The sequence below is a fragment of the Montipora capricornis genome, chromosome 8 (assembly GCF_036669925.1).
Source record: "Montipora capricornis isolate CH-2021 chromosome 8, ASM3666992v2, whole genome shotgun sequence".
NCBI lineage: Eukaryota > Metazoa > Cnidaria > Anthozoa > Scleractinia > Acroporidae > Montipora > Montipora capricornis.
In genome coordinates this window covers 28,797,747-28,824,664 of record NC_090890.1, presented here as the reverse complement: position 1 = coordinate 28,824,664, position 26,918 = coordinate 28,797,747, and the positions used below count along the sequence as shown (strand labels likewise).

The 26,918-nt window shown below is 39.0% G+C and overlaps 2 protein-coding genes across 3 annotated transcripts in view; both read right to left on the bottom strand.

The window, feature by feature from the left end:
• Positions 1 to 19,387, bottom strand: part of LOC138059113 (uncharacterized) — a 20,282-nt gene extending 895 nt beyond the window's left edge. The window contains exons 1-4 of one of the 2 annotated variants that reach the window (XM_068904644.1): positions 19,244 to 19,387; positions 2,839 to 5,374; positions 1,170 to 1,281; positions 1 to 274 (exon numbers count right to left, since the gene is read on the bottom strand). The exon at positions 1 to 274 is cut by the window's left edge and continues 895 nt beyond it. In XM_068904644.1, coding sequence (XP_068760745.1) covers positions 229 to 274; positions 1,170 to 1,281; positions 2,839 to 5,341 — 2,661 coding nt within the window. In that variant the 5' untranslated portion in view covers positions 5,342 to 5,374; positions 19,244 to 19,387 and the 3' untranslated portion in view covers positions 1 to 228. Of the gene's footprint in view, positions 275 to 1,169; positions 5,375 to 19,243 lie in introns of both variants that reach the window. The other variant, XM_068904643.1, reaches the window with a different exon arrangement.
• Positions 1 to 26,918, bottom strand: part of LOC138059116 (uncharacterized) — a 100,398-nt gene that overhangs the window by 43,061 nt on the left and 30,419 nt on the right. The window lies entirely within an intron of this gene.

The following is a 26,918-nucleotide window of genomic DNA, read 5'->3' as shown; positions in this document are numbered from 1 at the left end:
CGAAATGCTGTTGCATTAGTCGTCTGCTAAAAATTTCGCATGGTTAATAAATACTGCAGGTCATGGAAACCATATCAATGGCATGCATGCCCATCTACTACAAATCAACAAAAACTATACAGTTCTGCCAGTCTGACACAGAGTTTAGAATGTCCTTTTAGAAAGTTCATTTGTATTTGTCCAGAAAATACAAGAAAGCAATGTGGTTCAATGATCACCGTCGTTTCTTCACATTACAAGACAACCAGAAGAAAATGGCTTCTTAAGCTTTGACCTGCGAGGAAAGAAAACAACGAAACATTGGGTCAGCCCTCGTTTTTCCTGCTTGACTGACCTGCGGACAAATACACAATTCAATCAACTGATCAATCAACCCTTTCTTCTCTTTCAATTATTCAATCAAGGGATATAAAGTGGTCAAGGTTTTAGTAGATTTTCCAGTGGAATAAGAAACTTAAGCTGATATAGGGATAAATTCTTGCTTATTGCATTTTTTAGCAAGCGACACAGAGAACTTTAGCATCGCGTTTGCGGCAAATGGCAAAACGTCAAGCTGTAAATTGCATTTTCCTACAAATATCAAGACGTGCTGGAATAATTATAGAACTTTCTTGCTTTTCTTTGAGCTACGAACGTAAACAGGAAGTGGACATTTCGCATACCCGGACAGCAGTCCCTCCAAAGACTGTTCAACTAATCGTCTCTAATAGAGAAAAGATACTCAGTAATATAAATGTGGTAGCGCCAAGACAGATTAACAGGGAAAACATCTCACTTCCGGTTGCCACTCGTGACTCAAAGACGTCTCGAGCTTAAGCCACCCATGGTGTTCAACAAGAGGTACGACCCTACCCAAAATTTGCATAAGCATTGTTTTTTTTTTTTCTTGGGACTTACAATGGTCCCAAGAGAAACTGAAAACAATGGTTATGCAAAATTTTGGAGGGCCAAACAAAGAGTATTATGGTATTTTTGATACTGGCTAATGGTGCGAGAATAAGTCCACAAGCAAACCAGTCATGTAAGCCCATACCAACGTATATGGGAATCAAAAACACACTTCGAAGCTTTCACAATAGATAATGGTTTGTACTCTATATGAGGGCAAGCATGAAGTATATACAGAACATCTTGAGTACCGACGATTAAACGAGACATTGCAAACTAACCTTTCTGCCTCCGTAATGAGTGTCTCCTCTCTCGGGTGTTTTACCTTGATAATTTCCAAGTTCAACTGCTTGCTTGAACAAATGGCAATGAGACCCAATCTAGGACAAGTTGCTAAAGGAAAAGGAAAGTCCCATTCAACATCCATTACACTGAGTAGATCTCCAGACCTTACGTTGAACAGCTCAAGGCGGCCGCCAATTGGCTGAACGGATTTCACAAAAATACACTCCTCGTCACCGACGAATTCACAATTGAAAGTGGTAAAATCACCAAATTGGAGGCGCACATTACCAGAAAATGCATCGAGAATGTAGGTGTTGGGCATGACAAAAACAGCAATAAATTGACCCTTGGGGGAAAATGATCCCTTCAAACGTGACAAACGGACACCCTGGAGTGCACGCCACAGTGGTTCGGTTTTACCCAATTGCCTCATTTCAATGAACTCTGGCTGGGATTTTTTACGCCAGGCAAACAGCTGGAGGTCACCGTAGCAAGCAATCAACCTAAAGCCGTGAGAAAGTTTAAATGTTACCACATTATCTCCACTAACAGTATTCAAAATGATCCCTTGTCGCCTTTCATGTGTTATGCATACCACCTGATCATCTGAAATAGGAAAGATAGTATCTGCTGCAAACCTCCATCGTCGCGTACAGACTGACAAATCCAAGTTCCACAGTTCAAGTGTGGTATTAGTTGAAATCAAAATGCCTTCTTTTAAAGTTACAAAACCAAAGAAATAGTCACTCTCAAAATCTTTTTGTCCTTTAAGTTCCCCCTTTAAAACGTCCCAAGCTAAAATTCGCAATCTGTGTGGTCTGACCAAAACTAGGGCATAAACACTCTCACCGGTTAACGAAAATCGGAGACATCTGACACGTTCGAACTCTGTGCTCTTAGTTGGTGCATTCCGATAAACTAGTTCAATGTAACCTTCATGCAAGTTGTTCCTTAAAAGAGATTGGCTGTTAAGCACTACATCGGAATAATAGCGCGAAACCATACTCAGAGGATCGCCCAACAAAAAACCACCGATTCTATGGGGTTCTAACTCAAATGAATTTGTCCAAGGACCCTCAGGGTGACTCAAACAGAGAAGCCCGTCAGTCATGCTTAAACGAAATATTTGGCTTAAACCGGGTAACCTTGAACACAAAAGAAATCGACTGTCTGGTGAAAACCTAATCATTCCAAAACCGCGCTTTAAAGATACCAGTACCTCTGCTAGAGTCGAAAAACCATTTTCCCGGTCAAGTAAACAAATAGAGGGTGTTAAATGGGAAATTGCCACGAGCTTTCCATCTTGGGACATTGCAAAAGATAAAATGTCTTTATCTCTGTTGAGACGATCAATCTCCGTACCATCGTTCAGATTCCACATAATAAGACATTTTGCATCGTCGGGACAATCAGTTAACATCTCCTGGCCGAAAATAGAACAGATAGAAAAACTGCACTTACTGGTAGGGAAAAACGGCTTCGAGTCTCCGTCAAAGGAGAAAGCAGTGTTTAGCACTCCTGGCAAGATGAACTCCTTGATCGGATGAAATACCACAGAACGATAAAAACCAAAAACCAATACATGCGAAGTTACAATGATTCTAAATGGACTAAAGTAATCACAATACTGTTTTGGTTTGACATAGCGTTTCCATTTGAGGTTACCTGAAGCAAGTGACCAAAACTGAATGCTTCCATCGCGACATTCACACACCATGTACTCTAAGCTAGGGGACACATCCAAACAAGCCACTTGTGATCCGCAACCAAACCGAGCTTGACTTTGGGCGTGATTTTTCTTTAACAACTCCATGTGAGGTTTATCGGAATACTTGGTCTCCAGAAGCTTGCGGGAGTCAGAAGATAACTTACTACTTCCCTCATTTAACGAACACTGAAAAATAGTAAAGGGATATTCCTGCAAGGTTACGCGGTGCTTCTTTAACAGAAACAATAAAGAAGAAAGGGTGTCACAACACTCGGCAGATATCGTCTTCAAACCACCCTGCTTCATTACACCAACGATATCTTCCGTGGCTCCTGGCAGGTTCACACAAAGCTTTGCGTACAAAAGCTCTAGGTCTGACACATATTTTCCAACCCCTTGTTCAAGGCTACAATAGTCCCTCATGTCCTGGTCTAACTGTAACATGTGCTGAACACCATGTTCCAAGGCATACCTTGAAGTGTCAGTGAAAGACTGTAAGTTGCCAATACCTCTGCTCTTTAACTCGTCAAACTCGTTAGAACAAAGAGTAGAAAGGATCTTATGGCCTTCCATTTCCTCCACACTGAAACAGTGCTGCCCGTAGCGTGACTTGTCTGTCAACCAGTCCTTGACTGATTTATGAAAAAAATGAATGCGGTCTTCGTGAACAGGAAGAAGTGATGACACAATGGCAATGGCTTTGCTCGCCTTTCGCACAACAATCGAGGACGACACGTTCGTGCACAACAACTTAGGAACAAAACCCAATGGCAGTGGTTCCCTGGCAGCGGCAATCGCACCCAGGAAACAAAGAAATTGCTCTTCAGTTATGTTTACTTCCTTACACAAGGCTTGTTCGAGTCGTTGGAAATATGACTGGTAAACACACGCGATGCCCGCCGGAAGGGTCTCGTCCAGTTGTTCCAATGTGAGAAGAGTTGAACACTTGGCCCTTATAAAATCTACCAAAAACGTGGCACACAGGAAGACTCCCTCTGACTTTTGCACGAGATGATCTAAGACCACCTCGCGCCTTTCAAATTCCAGTAAATCGCTTAGACTATGTTCAAAGTAAAAACGAATGACCTTCAAGTTCTCTTCATCTTTTGGCTCGAGTAGCAGTGGTTGCAAATCTTTGAGGCTGTTCCAAATGTTAACTTCGGGTCGCGTTGTCACCAAAAATCGAAGCCAAAGTGGTAAACTCTTAAACAAGTTGGCAATCACGTCAAGAAGATCATTTCGTCCTTGGTATTCACTTTCGTCTACAGCATCTATTACCACAACAGATGTACGACCTGGATCTGCTACCTTGTTCAGAGGTTCTGAAAAAAGCAAATCAAACAGATCCTTTACTTCCATGTCGTTGATCTCTACACCCAAATTTCCCGAGAGCTGTTCCACAAGGGCTTTCTTGTACTCTGGAAGACAGCATGACAGGTGACAAGCTAAAGACTGCATCATCACCTTGGGATTCCTGTGGCGTGCTCTGTCATGGTGACAAAAATGGCTTCCCGCCAATCTGCCAGCTTCGTGCATTCTTTTACACATCTCAGCAGCGATGACAGATTTCCCCATCCCTGCATTTCCGCTGAGCACCAAGACACGATTTGGAGAACTTGCATCATCCAACCACGTGCTGATTTTAGCAAAGAAAGACTCACGAGTTCCTTCCAAGTATCTCTTTGTATAATCTGTGATATCAGGTTCCGTGTCAACCCTTGCAAGTTTCTTCAGGACTTTGTCCTCCTGATTGGTGTTGTGTTGTGTCTCACGGCTTTCAGTAACAATTTGATGAATGTCTTGAATCATAGAATTGCTTTCCTTGACACTCTCCAGAACTGTGTCCTGACACTGACGCACCTCATTAAGTTGAGTCTTGAGATCTCTTTCACTCTCTGCCCAGTCCCGTAAGGCATCAACATAATCCTCCTCTCCACATCGCTCTGCCTTCAATCGATCAACCTCTGCCCGACTTAACCCAAGAGACACTAGAACGGCACTGATTTCCTGCCACAGAGCATTGAACATCAGTTCATCGATACCAGTGGTTGTGATGTGCCCATACAACTGATTACGAAAAAACTTAATTCGAGCAAGGTTTGCCTCACGAGAAGTGTCACTTGGGGGCGGCTTGCAATGCCATCCAGTGGGGGGAGGGGTAAGTCCACAAATGTTGGTCAGAAGGAGGAACAGCAGAGTGATATCAAACGTGTTGGAGTCAGGGGCAGCTCCACCAACAGGAAAGAGCTTGTACCACTGGTGACCATTGAGTATTCTTCTGCGTAACAGGTTGTTAAGGATAGAATAACAGGCATTGAGATCAGCTGCTAAGTTTGAAGGAGGGTGATGAGTGTCAAAAACACGTCTCAGTACAGTTGTTCCACCATCAATAATAAGTCGACTCAGCTTGGCCCCATTTGTCTTCTCCTTAGAGCTGGCCAGGGGACCTGGTGTGGCCATTGTAATCCAAACTGCTGAATTTTCAAATCAGATCTGCATACAAAAGGGGAAAAACGTACGATAAGGGGGACATTAACCCATTCACATCTGAAACGCCCTTGGACGCCCCCCACTGACAAGTAAAATCGTCTGACATTAGACAGAGTAAGAAGTGTCATTATTATACATTGGTGTCACCAGCTCGATTTTGATTGGCTATAAGCACGCAGCTAATTCTTGCTTGCTCTGTTTCTCTAACGTCATACCTACAAACAATAGATTTTATATATGTAGAATTGACGTCATACCTACAGACAATAGTGTTATGCATGCAGAAGTGACGTCACCTAACACTAACCAGCAGTTTGATCAGTTTTGTCATGGCGGAGCTCAGGAATAGGCATAATAAAACAATTATTGAATTCGGTTTTCGCATGTTAGCGATAATTATCAAGGCCTCAGTTTGTGTTATCCGCCTCAGCCTTTGGCTTCAGCAGATAACACAAACTTTGGCCTTGATAATTATCGCTAACCTGCTCAACCTCATCCAATAATTGTTAATTGTCAGGGGTCAATGGGTTAATTGATTGACTTATTGGATTCCACTGAGTTAAGTAACTAATTAACAATTACCACCATTAACTATCTTTATAAAAATTAAAGTACCTTCAGTGCATATGATTCACTGAAGCAAAAAAGATAAGAAATCGAGGATCAAATGAGTGCCGGCATGGGCAGTTCAACAAGAATTACCTTTGGTTAAAACCGATAATCAAAGGCTCATGTGAGACAGCTCATGAATAAAGTGGATTATAATTAGCATTGGTAAAGAATACCCATGCATGAGCCATGCCGTTGGGGTGCATAGGGAGTACAATGGTTTTTTTTTTCATGGTAGAGATGAGATCAGCAAATAGATTGCATCATGATTGCACTGCACCGTTCTTTTGAAGAAGAATGCAGGTATTTACAACTTAAAAGTCTTTTTGAATTCTCGCCCCAAGCAATACATGTATGTTGCCACTGAACTTAACTTGGTCTTAAATATCTCCAGATGCAGATGATATGGAAAAATCTCATTAAAATTTTTTTTTTATCACAGTGAAGAGCCAACAATAATACTGTTTTGATTTGCTATGGTCAAACCCTTGCAGGGATTCAATTTTGTAAGTTACATTGTAAATAAAATATTACTGTAAATTGTCAGGTTCTTATCAATTAATGTATTTAGAGAGCCGACGACGTGACCCGCAAATAACTGCCTACAAATAAATGTTTTGCTGCAAATGATATTCTGCTCATGTGTAATTGAATCCACGCTCTTGTGTGAAAATGGCAGTTCGCTTTCCTGAGCTTTCAGAAAGTGATTTAAGGAGGCTCCAACCAGTTTTAACACTTTCAACAAATTGTGCTATTTAGAAGGACTGAATCTATCAAACGTTTTCACTTAATGGTAATATTATGATGCCATATGAAACACCAATAGATGCTTAACAAGATGCACTTATTAATGCGACGCATCAGGTTACCATGGCAACAAAAAGCCATCCACAAACAGCCTATATTTTGTCTTTAAACGCATATATCTCAAAAATGAACATAGTGAGCCCCATCTTTTATTGCTGGAGAGTGATTAGAACGCTAGGATAAAGCTTTCTGCAAAGTTTAAAAAAATTCTCTGGCGCAGATTCATAGCCACCTTCACAATTAAAAAATTTTAAGGTGGCTCTGAATCTCCAGAATCTCTTTGCACAGAGTTTTGTCTTAGCCTGCTAATAACATTTTATTTGCAACTTTTCTTGCATGGTATGTTGAGTAAAAGTTCACTTTACTTACATACCATATTAGAGACATACAATATCACTGTTAAACGCGTACCTTACTGCACAAAAGGAACTGAACAACAACACAACAAAGCAAAAAGCCTACCCCTACCATGCACAACAAAACACTGTTTCAGCAAATGGAGTTCCTATCGAAGCCTAGGTTTCTTTGTCAAATGGTAAATCATGTTACAGCTGTTATCAATGAAGTGTGTTTTTTGTGTTCAACAAACATTAAACTATTTTACCTGTTTTTGCACCAGTACAATTAAAATTGAACCAGTTCAAACTATTTTGTACCAGTTCAAAAACAAATTGTACCAAAGTGCAAATTGAACTACAACATATATTGCCCAAGTTGAACAAGTCTATAATTAAAAGCAGCATTCTGAATTTGACTGAAGGGAGTAACTTTTTGCAATGTTTTACTTTGCGGCTTTTCAATTCTGCGGGAACTATTTTTTTGTGGAGCTACAAGTAAGTCAATCCGCAAAACCCGCAAAAACGAGAACCTGCAAAATTTTCATGCTACATGCAGGCAAGTACATTGCATAATTCATTCTGAATTAATTAATGTAATTATGGCATTCAGTCAGCCCACCAGTGACCACTGATCAGCTGTCTTGTTGATGCATCACTGAATATCCCTCATTGAATGTAACAAAGAACAGTCCTGGTTTTTCTCCTCATGGCCAGTTCAAATGGTCTTAATACAAACCATCCTTCCAAAAAATACCTTGATCGTCTACCAAGTTTCAAAGATTTAGATATAATTTATTCACTCTAAATGGTAAACAAGAACTCTGATTTTAACACCTTTTCCTCTGCTATCAGTTGTAAATATTATTCTCCACATAGCTTTTTCCAGCTGAAAAAACACATGCAACCTTCGCCCTTTCCAAATTTCTTAGTTTTTCATACCAATAACCTAAGCCTGAGGCGAAATTTAGACAATTTCCAAACCCACTTATTACATGTAGAAGAGCTTGATTTTCGCTTGAATATCATAGGTTTTATTACGACAAAAAAATGAGTATCCAAATTTGGATTTTAATCCAATGGGTTGCAGGTCATTGTTTCACCATAAGTGAAACAACCCAAACCCCTTAACAAAAATGCTAACCTTAGGCTTAAGCATTATCTAAAGCATACATCTTATTCCAAAATGGCTGCCATTTTCGTATTATTTTGTTTCCTTGCCAATTGGCCCTTTCAGCCTCGCTTTCAGACATAAAATTAAAAGGAATATTTAGTGGTAACCTTGAATGAGGCCAAAAGGGCCAATTTGCAATCAAACAAAAGTTAGAATACAAAAATTGGTGGCCATTCATACACTTTCCTATAAAAGATTCATGTCTCCTAGGGTTGATGAATTGTCAGAATTCTGTTAAATGACTATGCCGATTGAAAAACAGCATTATCATGCATTGTTGTATCTATGAAAGACAAGCGCTTTTTGGCCTTTTGGCTAAGATCAAGTGCCATTGTCAGACCACTGTAACCTGGTGCAACATTACATGGTTAGTATAGGAAATCATAAGAATGCGAGTGCATTCCACAACTTATGGCCGCAAGTGATGTTTTCAAAGTTCTCAAAATTACATTACTATTTTTTATTTGTTATATGCTCGACAAAATCACTCCATTACTTTGTTTCCATAGCAACTTCAATATTGCACTCTATAACCTATATATGCATTGGTTGTTGACCAATCAGAAATGCAATATTTTGTTGAGTATATAATAAACCCTGTTACCAGTTCGCATGAGGGCATTCTAGGCCACATTTAATATTTCTCATAGTTTTTTTGTCTCCGCCTATTTTGTCCCAACATCGATCGTCAATATTCCGCGCAACTCGACTGTGAATTGTGGTGGACTTTTTGCTCATGGTGGGGATTGTGCTGTCCCATTTCTCCAGAATTTTTGCGGTCACACAAATTTTTGAACCTTGTTATCGGCGTTTCTCATTGACCCCCACTTTTATACTTTCACAACTCCTACTCAACATTATCTTTACTGTCAACATTATCTAACCGGCGAATTTTTGCCTTCAACCCACCGCAAAACCTTTTGTTTAAACAAGCATCTAAGAGAACACACATGAATTTATTGAACCTTTCTTTACCGGGGTTTTGCCTTGACCCGCACGTTTGTGCTGGAAAAACTCTCATTTGGAACTTTTGGCAACCAGACTGGACCAACTAGGACAAGATTATTGCTTTTGCTTATTTTGTTCAAGGCTGCAGGTTACCATGGCAACAAAAAGCCATCTACAAACAGCCTATATTTTGTCTTTAAACGCATATATTTCAAAAATGAACTGGGTGAGCCCCATCTTTTATTGCGGGAGAGTGATTAGAACGCTAGGATAAAACTTTCTGCAAAGCTCAAAATAAATTATCTGGAGCAGATTCATAGCCACCTTCACAATTGAGAAATTTTAAGGTGGCTCTGAATCCGCTCCATATAATTTTTTTAAACTTTGCAGAAAGTTTTGTCTTAGCCTGCTAATAACATTTTATTTGCAACTTTTCTTGCATGGTATGTTGAGTAAAAGTTCACTTTACTTACATACCATATTAGAGACATACAATATCACTGTTAAACGCGTACCTTACTGCACAAAAGGAACTGAACAACAACACAACAAAGCAAAAAGCCTACCCCTACCATGCACAACAAAACACTGTTTCAGCAAATGGAGTTCCTATCGAAGCCTAGGTTTCTTTGTCAAATGGTAAATCATGTTACAGCAGTTATCAGTCACACATGCCCCTCAAAGACTTCTTTTCATTTTTCAAACTAAATTTTGGGTGGACATCAATTAAAATTTTTAATGTTTCCACGACAATAGTCCTGTTCACTTGGCGACAGTCGAATTCATCGTGGAAACATTTGATTGACGTCCACTTCACTTACTTTCCGAAATTGAAAAACAAATCTTTGCGGGGCGCATGTATGACTGATAACAGCTGTAATGTTCTTGTTTGAGTAAAGTGTATATTGCCCAAGTTGAACAAGTCTATAATTAAAAGCGGCATTCTGAATTTGACTGAAGGGAGTAACTTTTTGCAATGTTTTACTTTGCGGCTTTTCAATTCTGCGGGAACTATTTTTTTGTGGAGCTACAAGTAAGTCAATCCGCAAAACCCGCAAAAACGAGAACCTGCAAAATTTTCATGCTACATGCAGGCAAGTACATTGCATAATTCATTCTGAATTAATTAATGTAATTATGGCATTCAGTCAGCCCACCAGTGACCACTGATCAGCTGTCTTGTTGATGCATCACTGAATATCCCTCATTGAATGTAACAAAGAACAGTCCTGGTTTTTATTCTCACGGCCAGTTCAAATGGTCTTAATACAAACCATCCTTCCAAAAAATACCTTGATCGTCTACCAAGTTTCAAAGATTTAGATATAATTTATTCACTCTAAATGGTCAACAAGAACTCTGATTTTTAACACCTTTTCTTCTGCTATCAGTTGTAAATATTATTCTCCACATAGCTTTTTCCAGCTGAAAAAACACATGCAACCTCCGCCCTTTCTTAGTTTTACATACCAATAACCTTAGAGCCTGAGGCGAAATTTAGGCAATTTCCAAACCCACTTATTACATGTAGAAGAGCTTGATTTTCGCTTTAATATCATTGGTTTTACTAGGACAAAAAAATGAGTATCCAAATTTGGATTTTAATCCTGCTATTCCCAATTACAAGTTTGAATATGTGCCGACACCTCTCTCGGCTGGAGGTGTTGGTATGTATATTGATGAGCAACTCAAATACACATATGTTCTAATGAAGTTTTTAGGCTCTTTGGATTGAGGTTGCAGGTTGCAGGCTGCAGGTTAGGGTTGCAGGTCATTGTTTCACCATAAATGAAACAACCCAAACCCCTTAACAAAAATGCTAACCTTAGGCTTAAGCATTATCTAAAGCATACATCTTATTCCAAAATGGCTGCCATTTTAGTATTATTTTGTTTCCTTGCCAATTGGCCCTTTAAGCCTCGCTTTCAGACATAAAATTAAAAGGAATATTTACTGGTAACCTTGAATGAGGCCAAAAGGGCCAATTTGCAATCAAACAAAAGTTAGAATACAAAAATGGTGGCCATTCATACACTTTCCTATAAAAGATTCATGTCTCCTAAGGTCGATGAATTGTCAGAATTCTGTTAAATGACTATGCCGATTGAAAAACAGCATTATCATGCATTGTTGTATCTATGAAAGGCAAGCGCTTCTTGGCCTTTTGGCTAAGATCAAGTGCCATTGTCAGACCACTGCAACCTGGTGCAGCATTACACGGTTAGTATAGGAAATCATATGAATGCGAGTGCATTCCACAACTTACGGTCGCAAGTGATGTTTTCAAAGTTCTCAAAATTACATTACTATTTTTTATTTGTTATATGCTCAACAAAATCACTCCATTACTTTGTTTCCATAGCAACTTCCATATTGCACTCTATAACCTATATATGCATTGGTTGTTGACCAATCAGAAATGCAATATTTTGTTGAGTATATAATAAACCCTGTTACCAGTTCGCATGAGGGCATTCTAGGCCACATTTAATATTTCTCATAGTTTTTTGTCTCCGCCTATTTTGTCCCAACATCGATCGTCAATATTCCGCGCAACTCGACTGTGAATTGTGGTGGACTTTTTGCTCATGGTGGGGATTGTGCTGTCCCATTTCTCCAGAATTTTTGCGGTCACACAAATTTTTGAACCTTGTTATCGGCGTTTCTCATTGACCCCCACTTTTATACTTTCACAACTCCTACTCAACATTATCTTTACTGTCAACATTATCTAACCGGCGAATTTTTGCCTTCAACCCACCGCAAAACCTTTTGTTTAAACAAGCATCTAAGAGAACACACATGAATTTATTGAACCTTTCTTTACCGGGGTTTTGCCTTGACCCGCAAAAAAAAAACAAAAACTCTCATTTGGAACTTTTGGCAACCAGACTGGACCAACTAGGACAAGATTATTGCTTTAAACAGCATTTAATCAGAGAGCTTTTTCCTTCAGCGCACGCTGTGCTAAGTTTACCTCCTGTCAGCGGTCAGCGAGCCAAGATGGCTGCCTAATTTTGTGCTCTACAAATTTATTGCAATCAAGGGTATATTCTTTTGTATTTTTCTATTATTGGACCAAAAAGGAAACCTCCTATGGCTAATGATGCTATAAATCCAACTGATTCGACTTTTGATGATCACTGGGATAAATTAGAGATCAAACTTAGGGGAAGTGGTCAAAACTACTACACTTGAACAGGACCCACCAAACCACAAAATAGATGGTGGTGTCTGCCTGCACCCCCTTGCTTAACAACAACAACAAGCTTTATTACCAAAATAAAAGTTAAAGATTACAATAATTTAGAATATATTAATACAAACCAAGGTAATGTTTACTCAGAATAACTAAAAGCTAATCGAGCTGAGTAAAACTAAGTAGTGTTTAATATAGGAGGTCGGTTGGCACTAGAGCTTGAGTACGTAAATTAATTAGTCAAAAAAAGAGAAGAAAGAGAAAACAGATAAATAAATAAATATAAATAAATAAATAAACGTCAAAAGATGGTGGCTATATTGCACAGCCACCACTCTATCCAGCAGTAAAAAATTACAGTAAGATTCAAACCTCACTTTTCTTGTTTGTCTAGTAATGCAGACTCTTGCCAGCTGAATATTCCTGTGTCAACTCAAATTTAAAAGCCAATCAAATGTTGTCGGTAATGTTCATGTGATAAGTTCGAAGATAGGTGGTGTCTTTGAGAACCCGCCTACCCTAAAGGTGGGTCCTGTTCGAGTATAGTAGTTTTGACCAGTTCCCTAACAAGTGGGTTACATCATCACTCTCAGGCCTCGTTACGAACATTATGCAATCTCATGTCATTAAATCATCGACGACTATATCTCATCGACTGAGTTTCAAAGATCTCTGGCTGATAGTATCAACTTCGATGCCCCCGGTTTGGAAACTCAACTTGGCTCATCGGAAAAAAAGTTAAACGAACTAATAAATTCAAATCAAGCAAAGATAGCCCAACTGGATGAAGAGTTAACCAAACTTAAGAATAATCTAGCGCTGAAAGACAAAGCCAGGTCTTGAAGATGACAATTATAGATTATCACAAGAAGTAGACGACCTGGAGCAATACACAAGATGAACCAATGTTCGCATCTATGGCGTTGCTGAACAGCCAGAGGAGAACACTGATAATCTTGCAGTCGACTTCTTTAAATCTGAACTCAACGTGGATGTTGCTTCAAAAATGACATAAGTAGATCTCATCGTGTAGGCAAGAAATCTGGAGCCAAACCAAGACCTATTATTGTGCGGTTTACTAAGCATAATACTAAAGCCGCGGTTATGTCTCGCCGCTGGGTGCTCAAGGAACGTAAACGTCCATTCAACCTTCAAGAGGATTTAACCATCAATCGCCGCAAAATTCTTAAATACTTAAACAAGGATATTGAAGAAGGCATTGTCAGCAAAGTCTGGACTGTGGATGGAGTAATATGTTTTCGGCCCTCTGGTGACAGCTCAGTCATCGAACGCTGTACTTCTTTAGAGGATTGTCAGGAGATCAAAGCTAAGTATTGCGAATAGTCTGAACTTATGTTTATTTACTTGTGGTGACTGACAACTCTGTCATTGAACGCTGTCAATCTAAATTTTTTTTTCTAGCAGTAACTGAATTGCACTACACTGTTTATGGCACCGAAGAACTGATTTCTTGAGTCACTGTATATTATATAAAGTTTTTGTACTTACCGGTGAATATTAGATAATTTGAATTCGTTATTAGTTAAGTCAACTTGCTTAACACTTAACACTTAAGGTTAATTTTAAATATACTAATTATACTGCTGCCGTTCAAAGACCAAAAGTCTGCTGACGTCTTAAGAAAACAACTACATGTAAACAACCTTAGCAACAGAATCGGAACACCTCTACAGCCCATCTATACTAGTCGTAAACTGGGTGATGCACTTGGCGTAAAAGAACAAAAGCCCTCTCTGATCAATCAACACAGTGTGGTCTACAAATTTTCATGTCCTCTGTGCGATGCAGAATACATAGGCCTCACAACTGACATCTTTTTCAGAGCATCGAAGAACACTGTCGCAGTCCTTCCTCCCTCTGCAGACATCTTCAACCAGATCATGATACCAGCCCTAGGTCCATTGACTTAGCCAAGAATTTTGCAGTTCTGACGAAATGCCAAGGAAAGATGGACTGTCTGGTATAAGAGATGCTCATGATTAAAAAGTACAGACCTTGAGGATGTGACCTTGAATCTATGAATTGTGTCCTTGAATCTGTTTTTGTTGAAATTGTCCAACCAAATAATGAGAAAAATGTCATCTTGGGCTGTTTATACAAACCCCCTAATGTTCAGACTGAAATCTTTAATGATGAAATTAAACAAGTCCTTGCTAAAATCGGCTTTGAGAATAAATTATGTTTCCCTTTTGGTGACTTTAACATCAATATCCTTAATGCTGACTCACATGTCCCTACTAATGATTTCATTGATCTCGTGTATTCCAATGGTTTCTATCCTCTTATCTCTAAACCAACAAGGATCACGTCTCATTCAGCTACTTTGATCGATAACATCTTCTCCAATGACCTTGACAATCACAAATTTAGTGGTATCCTTTGGTCTGACATTTCTGATCACTTACTTATATTTCAGATCACTAATTGTTCCCTTAAACCTAAAACTAAATCTTCAGTTTATCATAAACATCTTGTAACTACTGACAACATTGAAAATTTTCGTTCCCATCTTTGTTCTATTAATTGGGATTTCTCACAATCTTCCTCTTCAAATTTATGGACTGTCTTAATCCAATCTATGAAACATGCTTTCCTGTTGAGATTATCACTGTCAAAGAAAATTCAAAAGCCAAACCTTGGTTTACCTCACGGCTCCAAAACTCCTGTCGTAGGAAGTACGCTCTCCATAAACAATATTGTAATAATCCTACACCAGCTAACAAAGCTATATATACCAAATTCCGTAACAAATACAACTATCTAATCAAACTACGTAGGAAAAAGTACTACCATGATAAATTGTCTTCTATAGGTTTATCACGAAAACAAACCTGGTCCTTAATTAAATCCGTCACCTCTTCTAAACATTTCAGTTATATGGGCCTACTGCCATGAAGGACAACAGAGGTAACGCAGTTAACAACCCTCAATTAATTGCTAATAAGTTCAATGAATTCTTTACTAACGTTGGTCCTTCCCCACTCCACTGCTGACCACAAATCATATTTGAGTGGTTCTTTTAGTGATAGTTTCTTTGCCTCACCTACATGTACTACCCCTGATGAAATTATCAATATAGTGTCCTCTCTGAAGAGTAGTAACAGTGAGGGAGTGGATGGTATTAATGTTAATGTGATTAAAGCATCTATTGATCTCTTGGCACCTCCCCTCTCTCAAATGTGCAATATCTCCTTCTCAACTGGCATTGTGCCTGATAAGCTTAAAATCAGCAAAGTACTACCCATATTCAAAAGTGAAGATAGCACAAACTTCACTAATTATAGGTCTATCTCAATCTTACCTTGCTTCTCTAAAATCCTTGAGAGTGCCATGCACCGTTGTCTAATGGACTATCTCACCAAACATAGCATACTCAATAATCATCAGTATAATGGGTTTACAAAGAAACATTCTACTTTTATGGCAATACTGGAACTTACTAATAAAATATTTGATTCATTTGAGAAGAACGAACTCACAATTGGCATATTCATTGATCTAAAGAAGGCATTTGATACCGTTAATCACTCCATCCTCTTACATAATTTAAACTTCTATGGTATTCGAGGCACACCTTTTAACTGGATGCATAGCTATCTCCTCTCTCGTTCTCAATACGTTCAAATGTGATTCCTGGAAATCTCCACTGCTTCCAATTAAATGTGGTGTTCCTCAAGGTTCTGTGTTAGGGCCACCTTTATTTCTTGTATACATGTACATTAATGACATTTTTTCATGCTCTAATCATCTCTCATTTATCCTTTTTGCAGACGACACTAATATTTTCTTTCAACACAAAAATATCTCTGAACTAACTAAAATTGTGAACCATGAACTTACTTTTGTAGTACCTGGTTCAAAGCTAACAAGCTAACTTTGCATCCCGACAAGACTAAATTTATTTTATTTCACCGTGCAAGAAAGAAAATAAATCTTGATGGTCTTTCTATTAGCATCGATAAGAATAGTATTAATAGAGAAGAACACACAAAATTCTTAGGTGTTATCATCCATCAAAACCTCTTATGGCAGGCTCATATAAAAGCGATTTCTTCCAAAATGGCCAAATCCACTGGGATTATTATCAAATCGCAACATTTTTTCCTTTCTACTACTCTTTGCACATTATGCAACTCAAATACTTCCATATCTTCAATACTGTTCTATTATTTGGGCATCCACATACTCCTCTCATTTACAACCCCTTTTCCGTCTCCAGAAGAAAGCTTTAAATTTAAGAAGCATTTAAGAATCATTACTCACTCTCCACCACATGCACATACTTACCCACTCTTTAACAAATTCAAAATACTCAACATATTTAATATTTCCAAGTACCAAGTTTCTTGCTTGCCCTCTCCTCTTTTATCTCTTTTCGTTCTTAACTCTGATTGTCATCAATATCTCACCAGGCGAAAAGACAACTTACATCTTCATACTCACAAATATTCTTTTTCTCTTCGGTACAGGGTCCTTAAATTTGGAATGACATTCCTCTCTCACTTCACTTCACTCTTTCTAGTTACAAACATAAACTGAGAGATTATTTTCAATCATTATAAGTTTAAACTAAGTTGAATGCAAATTCTTTTTTCTCCCTTCAAACTATTTTTTTTATTCCTTTTTGCATACTATCATTATTGTTATGTTTATTTTGCTTTATGTGCAGTAATAATTCTTTTCTATGTTGTAATAGTTTGCCTTTTCTCTGTAAATTTTGTACTTCTTAATTTTTTTATTCTCATTGTATCTTAGCAGCACATTGTAACTCTCTGACCTACGCCGTATAAGCCTCTGGCTTTGGCATCTTATTATCGTTAACTTGTGCTTTGTGTACTTATTTATCAATAAATAAATTTTATTATTTGTTTTGTAGGAAACCTCAATTGGCTTGACACCTATTGGATTTTGAAGTACGCTTATCAGACATGACCTTTCATGTATGTATTAGTATTGACTTTGTTTATAAACCATTTTGTAAACAGTAGAATCGACTACAAAAACTGATTGCAAAAACGTTTTTAAAATAAATATGTGGTTGATAGACCACTTAAAAAAAAAAAAGATTGTTTCATTCCCTATCCTTCTGCTTTGCTTCCAAAATGATAGCCAAATGCACTTTCATTGTCCAAGATTACTACTACACTAGTAATAGAACTCAAGTAAGAATTAGCCCTAACCATATTCTGAGGATGTCAGCCACAGGAAAAGGTAAATTTTACAATGGCAGCAGTATCGTTTACAAATATGCTAACCACTCTTCCAGGCCATTCAATTTTTCCCATCTAGTGTTGCCTGCCTCACTGTTGGCAGAGAAGCCCTGGGAATTATATTCTGACAATTTTACAAAAATTGTGGTCCATTTTACACAATTGTGGTCAACGGGGTTCAAACCCCATTGAAGTCTTGAATTTTTGAGGTTACTCTACATAATTGCTAAAATTGCATCTATAACTGCGAGGATCATGGCTTTACATGTTTTCTTGATATCTTTAAGAGACCGCAAACTCATAATAATTTAAATAAAATAAAGATAATTTGCCAAAATCCTGAACTTTATGTTCAACATTAAGGCTAAGTTTATTTCCTAGCAGCCAAGTATTCCAATAATATCATGATTCATCTTTTTATACAACACAACAAGTACAATCGTCTGTGTGTGTAGCATTTGAACAACATATGTACTTCATGTGCACAAATTCTCTATCACAAGATGAAAGATCGTTTGTCTATCACAAGATGAAAGATCGTTTGTATATATATATATATATATATATAAAGGTCATCGGACCGAAACGTTTTACACTGCATTAAATCTTTTTACTTTTAAGTCATCAGAAGTTGTCCGTCCACAGGCCTCTTTTAACTTATATATATATATATATAATTATATATAACTAACTGCAGACAGTACTGTTTCGGCCTTCTGGGCCTCATCAGTGCAGTGCTGATGCCTAGGATGGAGGTTAGGCTATAAAGCCACCCCAGATGTCCCACACATGTGGTACATCCAAGCCATGCCAGAGTGCTCAAACTAGCGAGCTAGTGAGCATGCGCAATTGCTAGCGGCAATGGCTCATCCTAGTAGAGTGCTCAATTTGAACTTGGGAAGATATCGTTGACAACACCCATTGCCATAATTTAATCATAATGTGCCAACCACAACCCCACTGGCTGTCAAAACAAAAGGTCTTTTGTTTTTGTCGTTGGCAAATTTGAATAACAAATTTGCAAAAGCAATGTTTGCAATGCACCTATCAATGTTAAGCCCCAGATAGGGGGGATCGGGCTAACCACTGGAGTTTGATTGTGAGGTCTGTCCCTAGGGTAGGGATTTTGATCGTATGTGACGTCCCCAGGCTAGCGTTTTGATTATACAAAGGTCATTTTACCTCCTTCACTTGCCGTTGGGTGTACATTTTGACCAATTATTATGTCCCGGGGGTGGTGATTTTTAATTGTTTTAAATGAAAATGTCAAAATCCCCACCCCATGCCCGACCCCACCGCCCTGGGACTTAACAATGATAGGTGCATAAACAGATATCTTCCCTCTACAGAAAAGAACATTTCTTTCAGTGTATTCAAGGTGACGATGGGACGCAAATGCAAGTTGCTTTGCTGTGAGAACTAGATTTAAATCGCCGCATAGCCTGGATTTCTCAAGTTACCAGCTTAATTAACGAAGTACAAAGCTACAGTGTTAATAGTCGACGAATCACCACATCATTGTGCAGTTTCATGCGACTCATTTGACATCAAACACGTGAAACTACGTACCAGTAAATAGCCAAAGCCAGAACAAGATTAGCTAACGTTTGACGAACAGATATCTCAGTTGCAAACCTTGACGCCACGAAGAGGTTTTATCTCAAAATAACGTCTTCGTTCCTCATCAGGCCATTAACACTTCCGCCATGAGGGTGTCTCAGTGTGTCATCCAAATTTGGGGATATCATGTTAGGCCATCATATAGTCGCCCGCCTTTTGGGGGAGCCACAGGTGCCCAAGCTCATTGACAGTATGGTCGACTAAAATATAAGGATTTGTATGGGAATCCCGATAAAAGGCTTAAGAAGATAATTATATGAAAAAAAAGTCAATTAAAAAGCCTAACCTTATTGCCATTGTGGGTAGCTTCCTTCCTGTGTGTTTTTTCCCAGATCCGACCCGAGTTGAGCCATTTTTCAATTTCTCGGTTGCCCACCGTATAATAAAATATTGTGGGCAACATTTTTTTTTTTTTTGTCGGCCATGCTCACTCTGAGCTTTGGGGGAGCTTATGTCTCCCCACCTGATGTCTCCCATACTTGACATAGGATTCAACCTTTCCCGGGTAGATTTACTTATAGATAGATTTATTTATTCATAGCACGTCCACTGTTATAAAAGCCAATCAAAACAAAGCTATCTCAGCGTGAAGGAAATACGATACTTTTCAAGGAAAAACCAGTTCCTAAAAGTACTGTGTTTTTGCAGAAAACGTTGTCTAAAAATAGATTGATCTGTTAAAATACTGTGACGTAGTGGTGCTAACTATTTAGCCAAAACATCCCGAAATTTCGGTTTGAAGTCAAATGGTGAGGCAAATTTCCGGAAAATCTCTTCGAAATTGTTCAAAACCTACAGAGGTAGTCCACCTTTTCCGTTCGGAATGGAATTCGGGAAATTCTTCACTATTTCCGTTTCCAGGCTCTTTCTCACAAGATAACGTAAATATGCGGGATGAAATGCCTGGCAGTAAATGCCAAGTGCCACTCTAACCGGTTGGTCGATAAATTCGGAAAATCGCTTACCTTTACGGAATGATCATTCCATCGGCATTATTTGGCTAAATGGTAAGCACCCAGGCTTAGTATTGGAGTTGTTCGCTCCTGAACAGTATATTAGAGGGTATTTACATATGATTTTTGCAGCCGTTTACGTGAAGCTGGGACGAAATGAGTGGTGCCTGATTTCGGGACGAAATTATATCATTTGTCTAATAAATACATTGTTGACCCAAAAGACCCGGACCCAGTCTGAGATTTGTTGTCATTTAGGGCCTGTTTACATTGAGGGAGGGTGACCCGGCTAACCGTGCTACCCTAAGACAGCAAACTTTCATACGTTTCTTTAGAAAACGAATTGAAGCGTTTAGATGCTAGACAGGATAATCCACCTTCCTGGAGCACCTGCCCACTTGCCCGAGACACCCTCCTAGGCGGGCTATCTTTTTGCCGTGTGCTACTGGTTCGAGCTGGGTAACCGAGGTGAGACAAAATTGCCGTCCTGGGGAATTGTTTCGTCTTTAATTAAATCTCTTACCAGTGACATCTACTTAACGAAATGATAAATACAGTGCAAAAACGTTTCCATAGACACTGAAAAGCGGCCGCTAGCGAAAAAAATGATAAAAAAAAGTAAACTACCCGCCAAATCGTTTCTTTTGTCCGCCATCTTTTTTGTTGTGCCTAGGGCCCACTCAAAAGAGCCTTTCCGCTTTTGTGAGTGGGTATGTTTTAACCCTCCTAGCCAGGTAACTTGGTCTGCCGAGGCACCTGCTGCCCCCATGCAAACAGGCCTTAACATGAGACCGGTGCGAGACTTTCTCGTGTCCAGCAACCAAGATGAAGTCAGACCGATCTGAGTTCATCGCGGTCTCATGTAAATACCCCCTGATACTCTTGTATACCTACATAAATCCTTAAATTGTATGCTCTTCTGTGTACCCTTATATAATAATAATAATAATAATAATAATGATGATAATAACAATAATAATAATAATAATAACAATAACAATAACAATAACAATAATAATAATAATAATACTTTATTTCTTATAAAACGAATGTCACGCAAGTCTCAATGCCTTTTACAAACACAGGTTAAAACATAAAAATGCGTATGTTACTTAGAGCATAAAACGCAGATTTGCAGACATTGTTTATTCGAGACCTGAAGGACAGTTGTTATCAACTATGACGCCCAGATTACGAACCTCAGTCTTGGGGGTGATAATGACATTCCCAATATCGATATCAGGGTAAGTAGGACAATTTTTAGTAAAGTTCGAGTAGATATGTATGATCTCTGTTTTGCCATCGTTGAGCACTGGTTTATTCTTAATACTCCAAGTTTTGATGTCTTCCACACATTTCTCAAGGTGTGTGCCTGTGTGTATCCTTGTAGACACAGGGCGTCTCCCATACCACTATTTGTGCAACGGGTGAAGACTGTCTTCGTTTTAAAGGGTCGTCGATTCTTTGAGAATCGAAGCAATGAACGTTGATATAATAATAATAATAATAATAATAATAATAATAATAATAATAATAATAATAATAATAATAATAATAATAATAATAATAATAATAATAATAATAATAATAATAATAATAATAATAAATTAAACAGCTTAGTGTCGGAAGGGCGTACTGATTGCTAGCCAGAGTACGATGGGAATCAGTGGACTTGACCATATTATAGACAATCTATTCAGGTAAACCTCAGAGGCAACTTTAAAAGCTACTTCATCTTCTTGTCGAGTACTCTCCAGAACGTTGAGAAACTTGTATTGACTTCCCTCTTCTAAAAATTTAACTACTGTCGATTCATCAAACGTCATTCCCTGCTCGTCGGCCACTTTGACTCCTCTCTTTATGCTTACGACAGAACACTTTTTTGGACTCCATTCGAGTCCGATATCTTGCATTGCCGTTCTCGTGGATTTCATCACAGTTTTCACCTTCTGGGTCGAGGCAGCAAAGACTTTGAGGTCATCGATATATAATAGGTGTGTGACTTTGGCTCTGATTGGTTTAGAGAGTCGATATCCTTCTGTAGCATTGAGTTTCCACGCGACAGGATTAAGACAAATTGTGAACAGCCTCTGACACAGCGAATCGCCTTGGGGAAGTCCTCGGTTGAAGTGGATTACACCTGATACTTCAGACCCAACTTTGGTTGTTGTGACGATCTTGGTTTTCCAATTAAATCGCACAACTTGGTTACTACTTTTCTTGTCCATATTGCGATGTACAACCATCATCTCACATGGCCAGTCGTGGTCAGTAGAATCATATGCTTTGTCATGCTTAAATTCCTTTCACCTCGATGACAATCTTGAGTAACCATTCTGTCAACGTGTAGATTATCTGTTGTGCCACTACATCCTTCCGTAGCACCTCTCTGCTGCTTCTCCATTAGCCCATACCTGTTTAGGTGTTCGTCCTTAGGCCTTAGCATACAAGATGTGAACCATTTATACATTGTGTTAAGGCAGGTAACGGCCTTTGGTTGTCGCTTGTGGAGTTTCCTTCTTTCGGAATTAAAGATGTTTTACCTCCAGTAAACCACGCTGGATAGTTGGAATCAACTTTTGAAATTGACTTGAAACACCGTGCCACTCCTTGGAGTAGAGAAAAATTAGGGTCAGGTTAGGATTAGTTTTGGTTATAAAACATAGATATTAATTGACCAATCATAGAAAAGTAACTAATGAAAAGAACTGTGCATGAACTGAGCGTGCTTGTCGTTGTAGTGTAGTGGTGAAGACAAAGTACTATAGATCTGGAGGGTGCGAGGTCGAGTACCGGTAAGTGCGTAGTACAGTTCTTTGTTCCCTTACCATGCTGTAAAGATGAGACTCAATGAATAAGTGTATGAATACAGAAACCGATAAGATGATACCAATGATTAATTAAGAAGATGAGTTGAAATGCGTAAGACAGAGCTTAAGGAGGGAAGGTATAACTATCACTTTTAGATGTCGTTTAAGCTAGGTTGAGTGCATAATTCAACCTAGGTAAAATGGGGATCAGGAATTTAACCTAGGTTAATTAAAACGGATTCAACCTAAGAAAGGATTTTACCCGCACCTAGAAACCCGAGAGCCTTCTCTCTGATGAACAAAAAGGATTTAGGAAAGGTTCGAGGGTACAAAAGAACAGTTGCTCATACATAATATGGTCTTGAGAAATTGCGAGAGCAGAAAAACAAATCTAGCTATGGCTTGGATAGATTTTCGCAAAGTCTATGATATGGTCCCGCATTCATGGATTTTAGAACATCAAGGCTTATATTGTGCCTGTGGTAGTAGATGCACTTGGCATGATTCCGAAAAATCGTTAACAACACTTGAAAACAACTGGTGCCACTTTTAAGGTTGAATTGTTACAGAAGGCGGCGTTACTTGGAACGGGAAGACTGCCGGCTAATGAAAGTGTTCGAGACTTATAACTTTATACCAAGGATCATAAATGAACAAGACATCTTGCATAAGTGTCAAAATGGGTACTATCGCAAAACTGTAAAATCGTCAAATCGTTTCATAGCATCCTAGTGTAATTTACAATTCGATCTTCCAGGAGCAACGAAGATCATTGCTTAGAAATTTTAACTGATCTCTGACACATATTGAAACGCATATTAAATGTGTAAAAAAAATTACAATTGAACCCGCTGTGAACTCGGAAAAATCCGAGCCCCAGATGGGATTCGAACCCACGACCCTCCGTGATCTAGTACGGATGCTCTAACCACTGAGCTGGTGGAGACTCTATGGTGTGAAGACGACACACAGTTGTATGTATCTTTCAGCCCTACTCGATGTGCTGATGTTGATTTTGCCATCAAGTCGATGACTGACTGTATCAGTAGTATTAGGAGTTGGATGATTCCAGATAATCTTATGTTCAACGATGATAAAACAGAATGTTTAATTATAGGTACTTTGCAGCAGCTGGAAAAGGTTAACATCAATTGCATTGAGGTTGGTTCGACTGATGTTTGTCCTGTAACAGTGGCTAGAAAACTTGGCTCATGGTTCGATGAGCATCTCACTATGTCAACTCATATTAGCAAGTTATGTGGTGTTGGCTTCTACAAATTTTGGTCGTCTTTGAAAAAAAATTACTCCTGCTTATTTATTCCAAATTACACTCAAAATCATGTGATTACCTATACAATTATTATTATTGCTGCGAGCGAGCGCAACGAGCGAGCAGCAACACCAATCTGGACTTGAGTGAGTGAGGCTCCAGCACTTGGCTAAGTAGCCTGACTTCTGGTTGTTATACACAATTGTGATCTCATTCACACAGAAGCCCTTCAAGCTAATCCTGCCAAGCCGACCACATGCTGGAAAGGACCACAGACCACAACACCGGGAACACTGTTCCCTACTCTTTTCGAATAGTGTGTGGGATCTTTAACGTCCCACAGAGTTAATGAACAAGGGTTGTGAGACGGGACCTCCGGCTTATCGTCCTTATCCGAGAAGACTAGGGAGTCTAACCACTTGCAGATGTAATTACAAAGGCAGCACTTTCTCCTCAGTTATTTAAAGACCCTTAGTGTTGGTCCGGCCGGAGTTGAACTCACGACCTCCCGCGTGAGAGCCCGGTGCTCAACCAACTGAGCCACCGGTGCGCGGACGGTTCCCTGTGTTCCTTTTGGCCGAGTAGGACTGCGCACGTCTATAAAGCGCTTTTCCTGGCTAGCGATATCTCCTTTTCTGAATACGTAGTATATCGAACAGCGGCTGTGGACCTATCACTATGCGTAAAGCGTCATCGTGATCGTCCAAATGCTTCAGGACTGCCGCAGAGGAGGAATGAATAGTATCCCATAATGCATAGCGATTCCTTTTATATTACCAACTGAACTCGTGACGTAACCATTATCTTCCATTGTTGTTGCATTGTTGTTGCATTGTTGTTGGAAGAAAGTTACAGACAATCTGTTGAACTCAGTCCCCAGCATATTTAACTAAGGTCAATTTCTGTACTAATTAGGGAAACTGTGCTGTTTACTGAACAAACGAGCAGGAGTCTTTTATTGGGTTTTGAACTACGAGACGAAGCAGAGTGGTTTCAGCCTCGATAAAACACGACGTGCGAGTTTATTGAACGGCTTCAAAAACGTTTGACAAAGGTGTGTCCCTCTGGAGTGCGAACAAAGGTTCAAATTGCGAGAGGAGAACATTAGCATTAAAGGAAAACAAGCAAAGCGCCAATAGTATGTTTTCTACAAATAACTCTAATGAGGAATGACCAAATCAATGTTGGTTTTTGGTGAGAGGGAAAATCGCAGTACAGCTGTACTTGAATAAAAACGTTTCAGAGCAGGATAGGGAACCACAGGATGTTCAACATGGGAGTCGAACCCGGGCCGTAAGGTGGAAGCCGACTGGTCTCGCAACTGTGCCAACCCTACTCATAGGGAAGATATCTGTTTACAAACATTGTTTTTGTTATTCGAATGTTTCAACCACAGAAACAAAGGATCCTTTGTTTTGCCAGCCAATGAGGCTCTGGTTGGCACATTAATAACAATAGGTGCCGTCAACGATATCTTCGCTATAAAGATTATCAACAGGTACACAAAACTATGAGTAACAAATCCAACGCCAGACATGATAACCTCAGACCCTCTGGGTTTCTCGAAAACTCAAAACCGGAAACTTTAGATCCCCTGGCCGAGTAGTCGAAGAAATGGAGGTCCGTCTTCCGATCACGCACTGACCAAAAAGTGGATTGTTTCTTAGTCACATAATTTAATTAATTTTAATTTAATTTAATTTAATCAATTTCAAAATTCATTACATTACATGTAACATTCAAACGCTCTAGTTTAGTTCCACCGGGAAAATAGTCCCTTTCAATCACTGATTTAATACAAGTCACCCTCAAAACCTTGCAATTCCACTCCCCAGGTGCAAGACCAGTCAAATAAATTATTCAAGTCTTCTTGTAACCTGTCACCATCATCGTGACCCAATACTACACGAAAACATTAAGAGTCATGCGCGAAAAGAGGCAAAGATGTTTCCTTGGAAACCTCGCTAGGCATGTCATTAATGAAAATTATTTAAGAAGAGAAGAGGCCCTAAAATTCAAAGAATGAAGGAATCTGAGACGGGCTTAAACAGAATACAAGATTCCTTATTATAAGCCCCCTAGATAAAATTATCTAAATATATAAACTTCAAGTTAAAATACACAAATATATATTAAACAATTGAATTATAAATAACTAATACATATAACACAGTAGTGCAATCACGCTAAAATAAACTTAAAATTGAGGATGAATTTGTCATAATAAATTTATGTACATTCTTTCTAAAAGTTAGTAAAGAGCTACAAGCAGGTGCAAAAAGAGTTGAGAATTTCAAAATTAGACGAGAGGTACTTACCTTGAAGTGTAATTGTAATTCTCTGAAGATACACGGAGCATTATGGGATAACTGTGCATTCCTCTTCAGTACTTGAGGTCAGCGGTCACACTTCAAAGCAACCATTGTCATGCAAATGCACCATATATAAGCAGCCTAACGCGTGACACAAATCCATTCTCCTGGAGTGCAGACTGGCTGAGGTCCCCAACACAAAGGGTGGGATAGGCATAAGCCAACACAGAAGGGTGGGAAGCATTATCCCATAATGCTCCGTGTATCTTCAGAGAATTA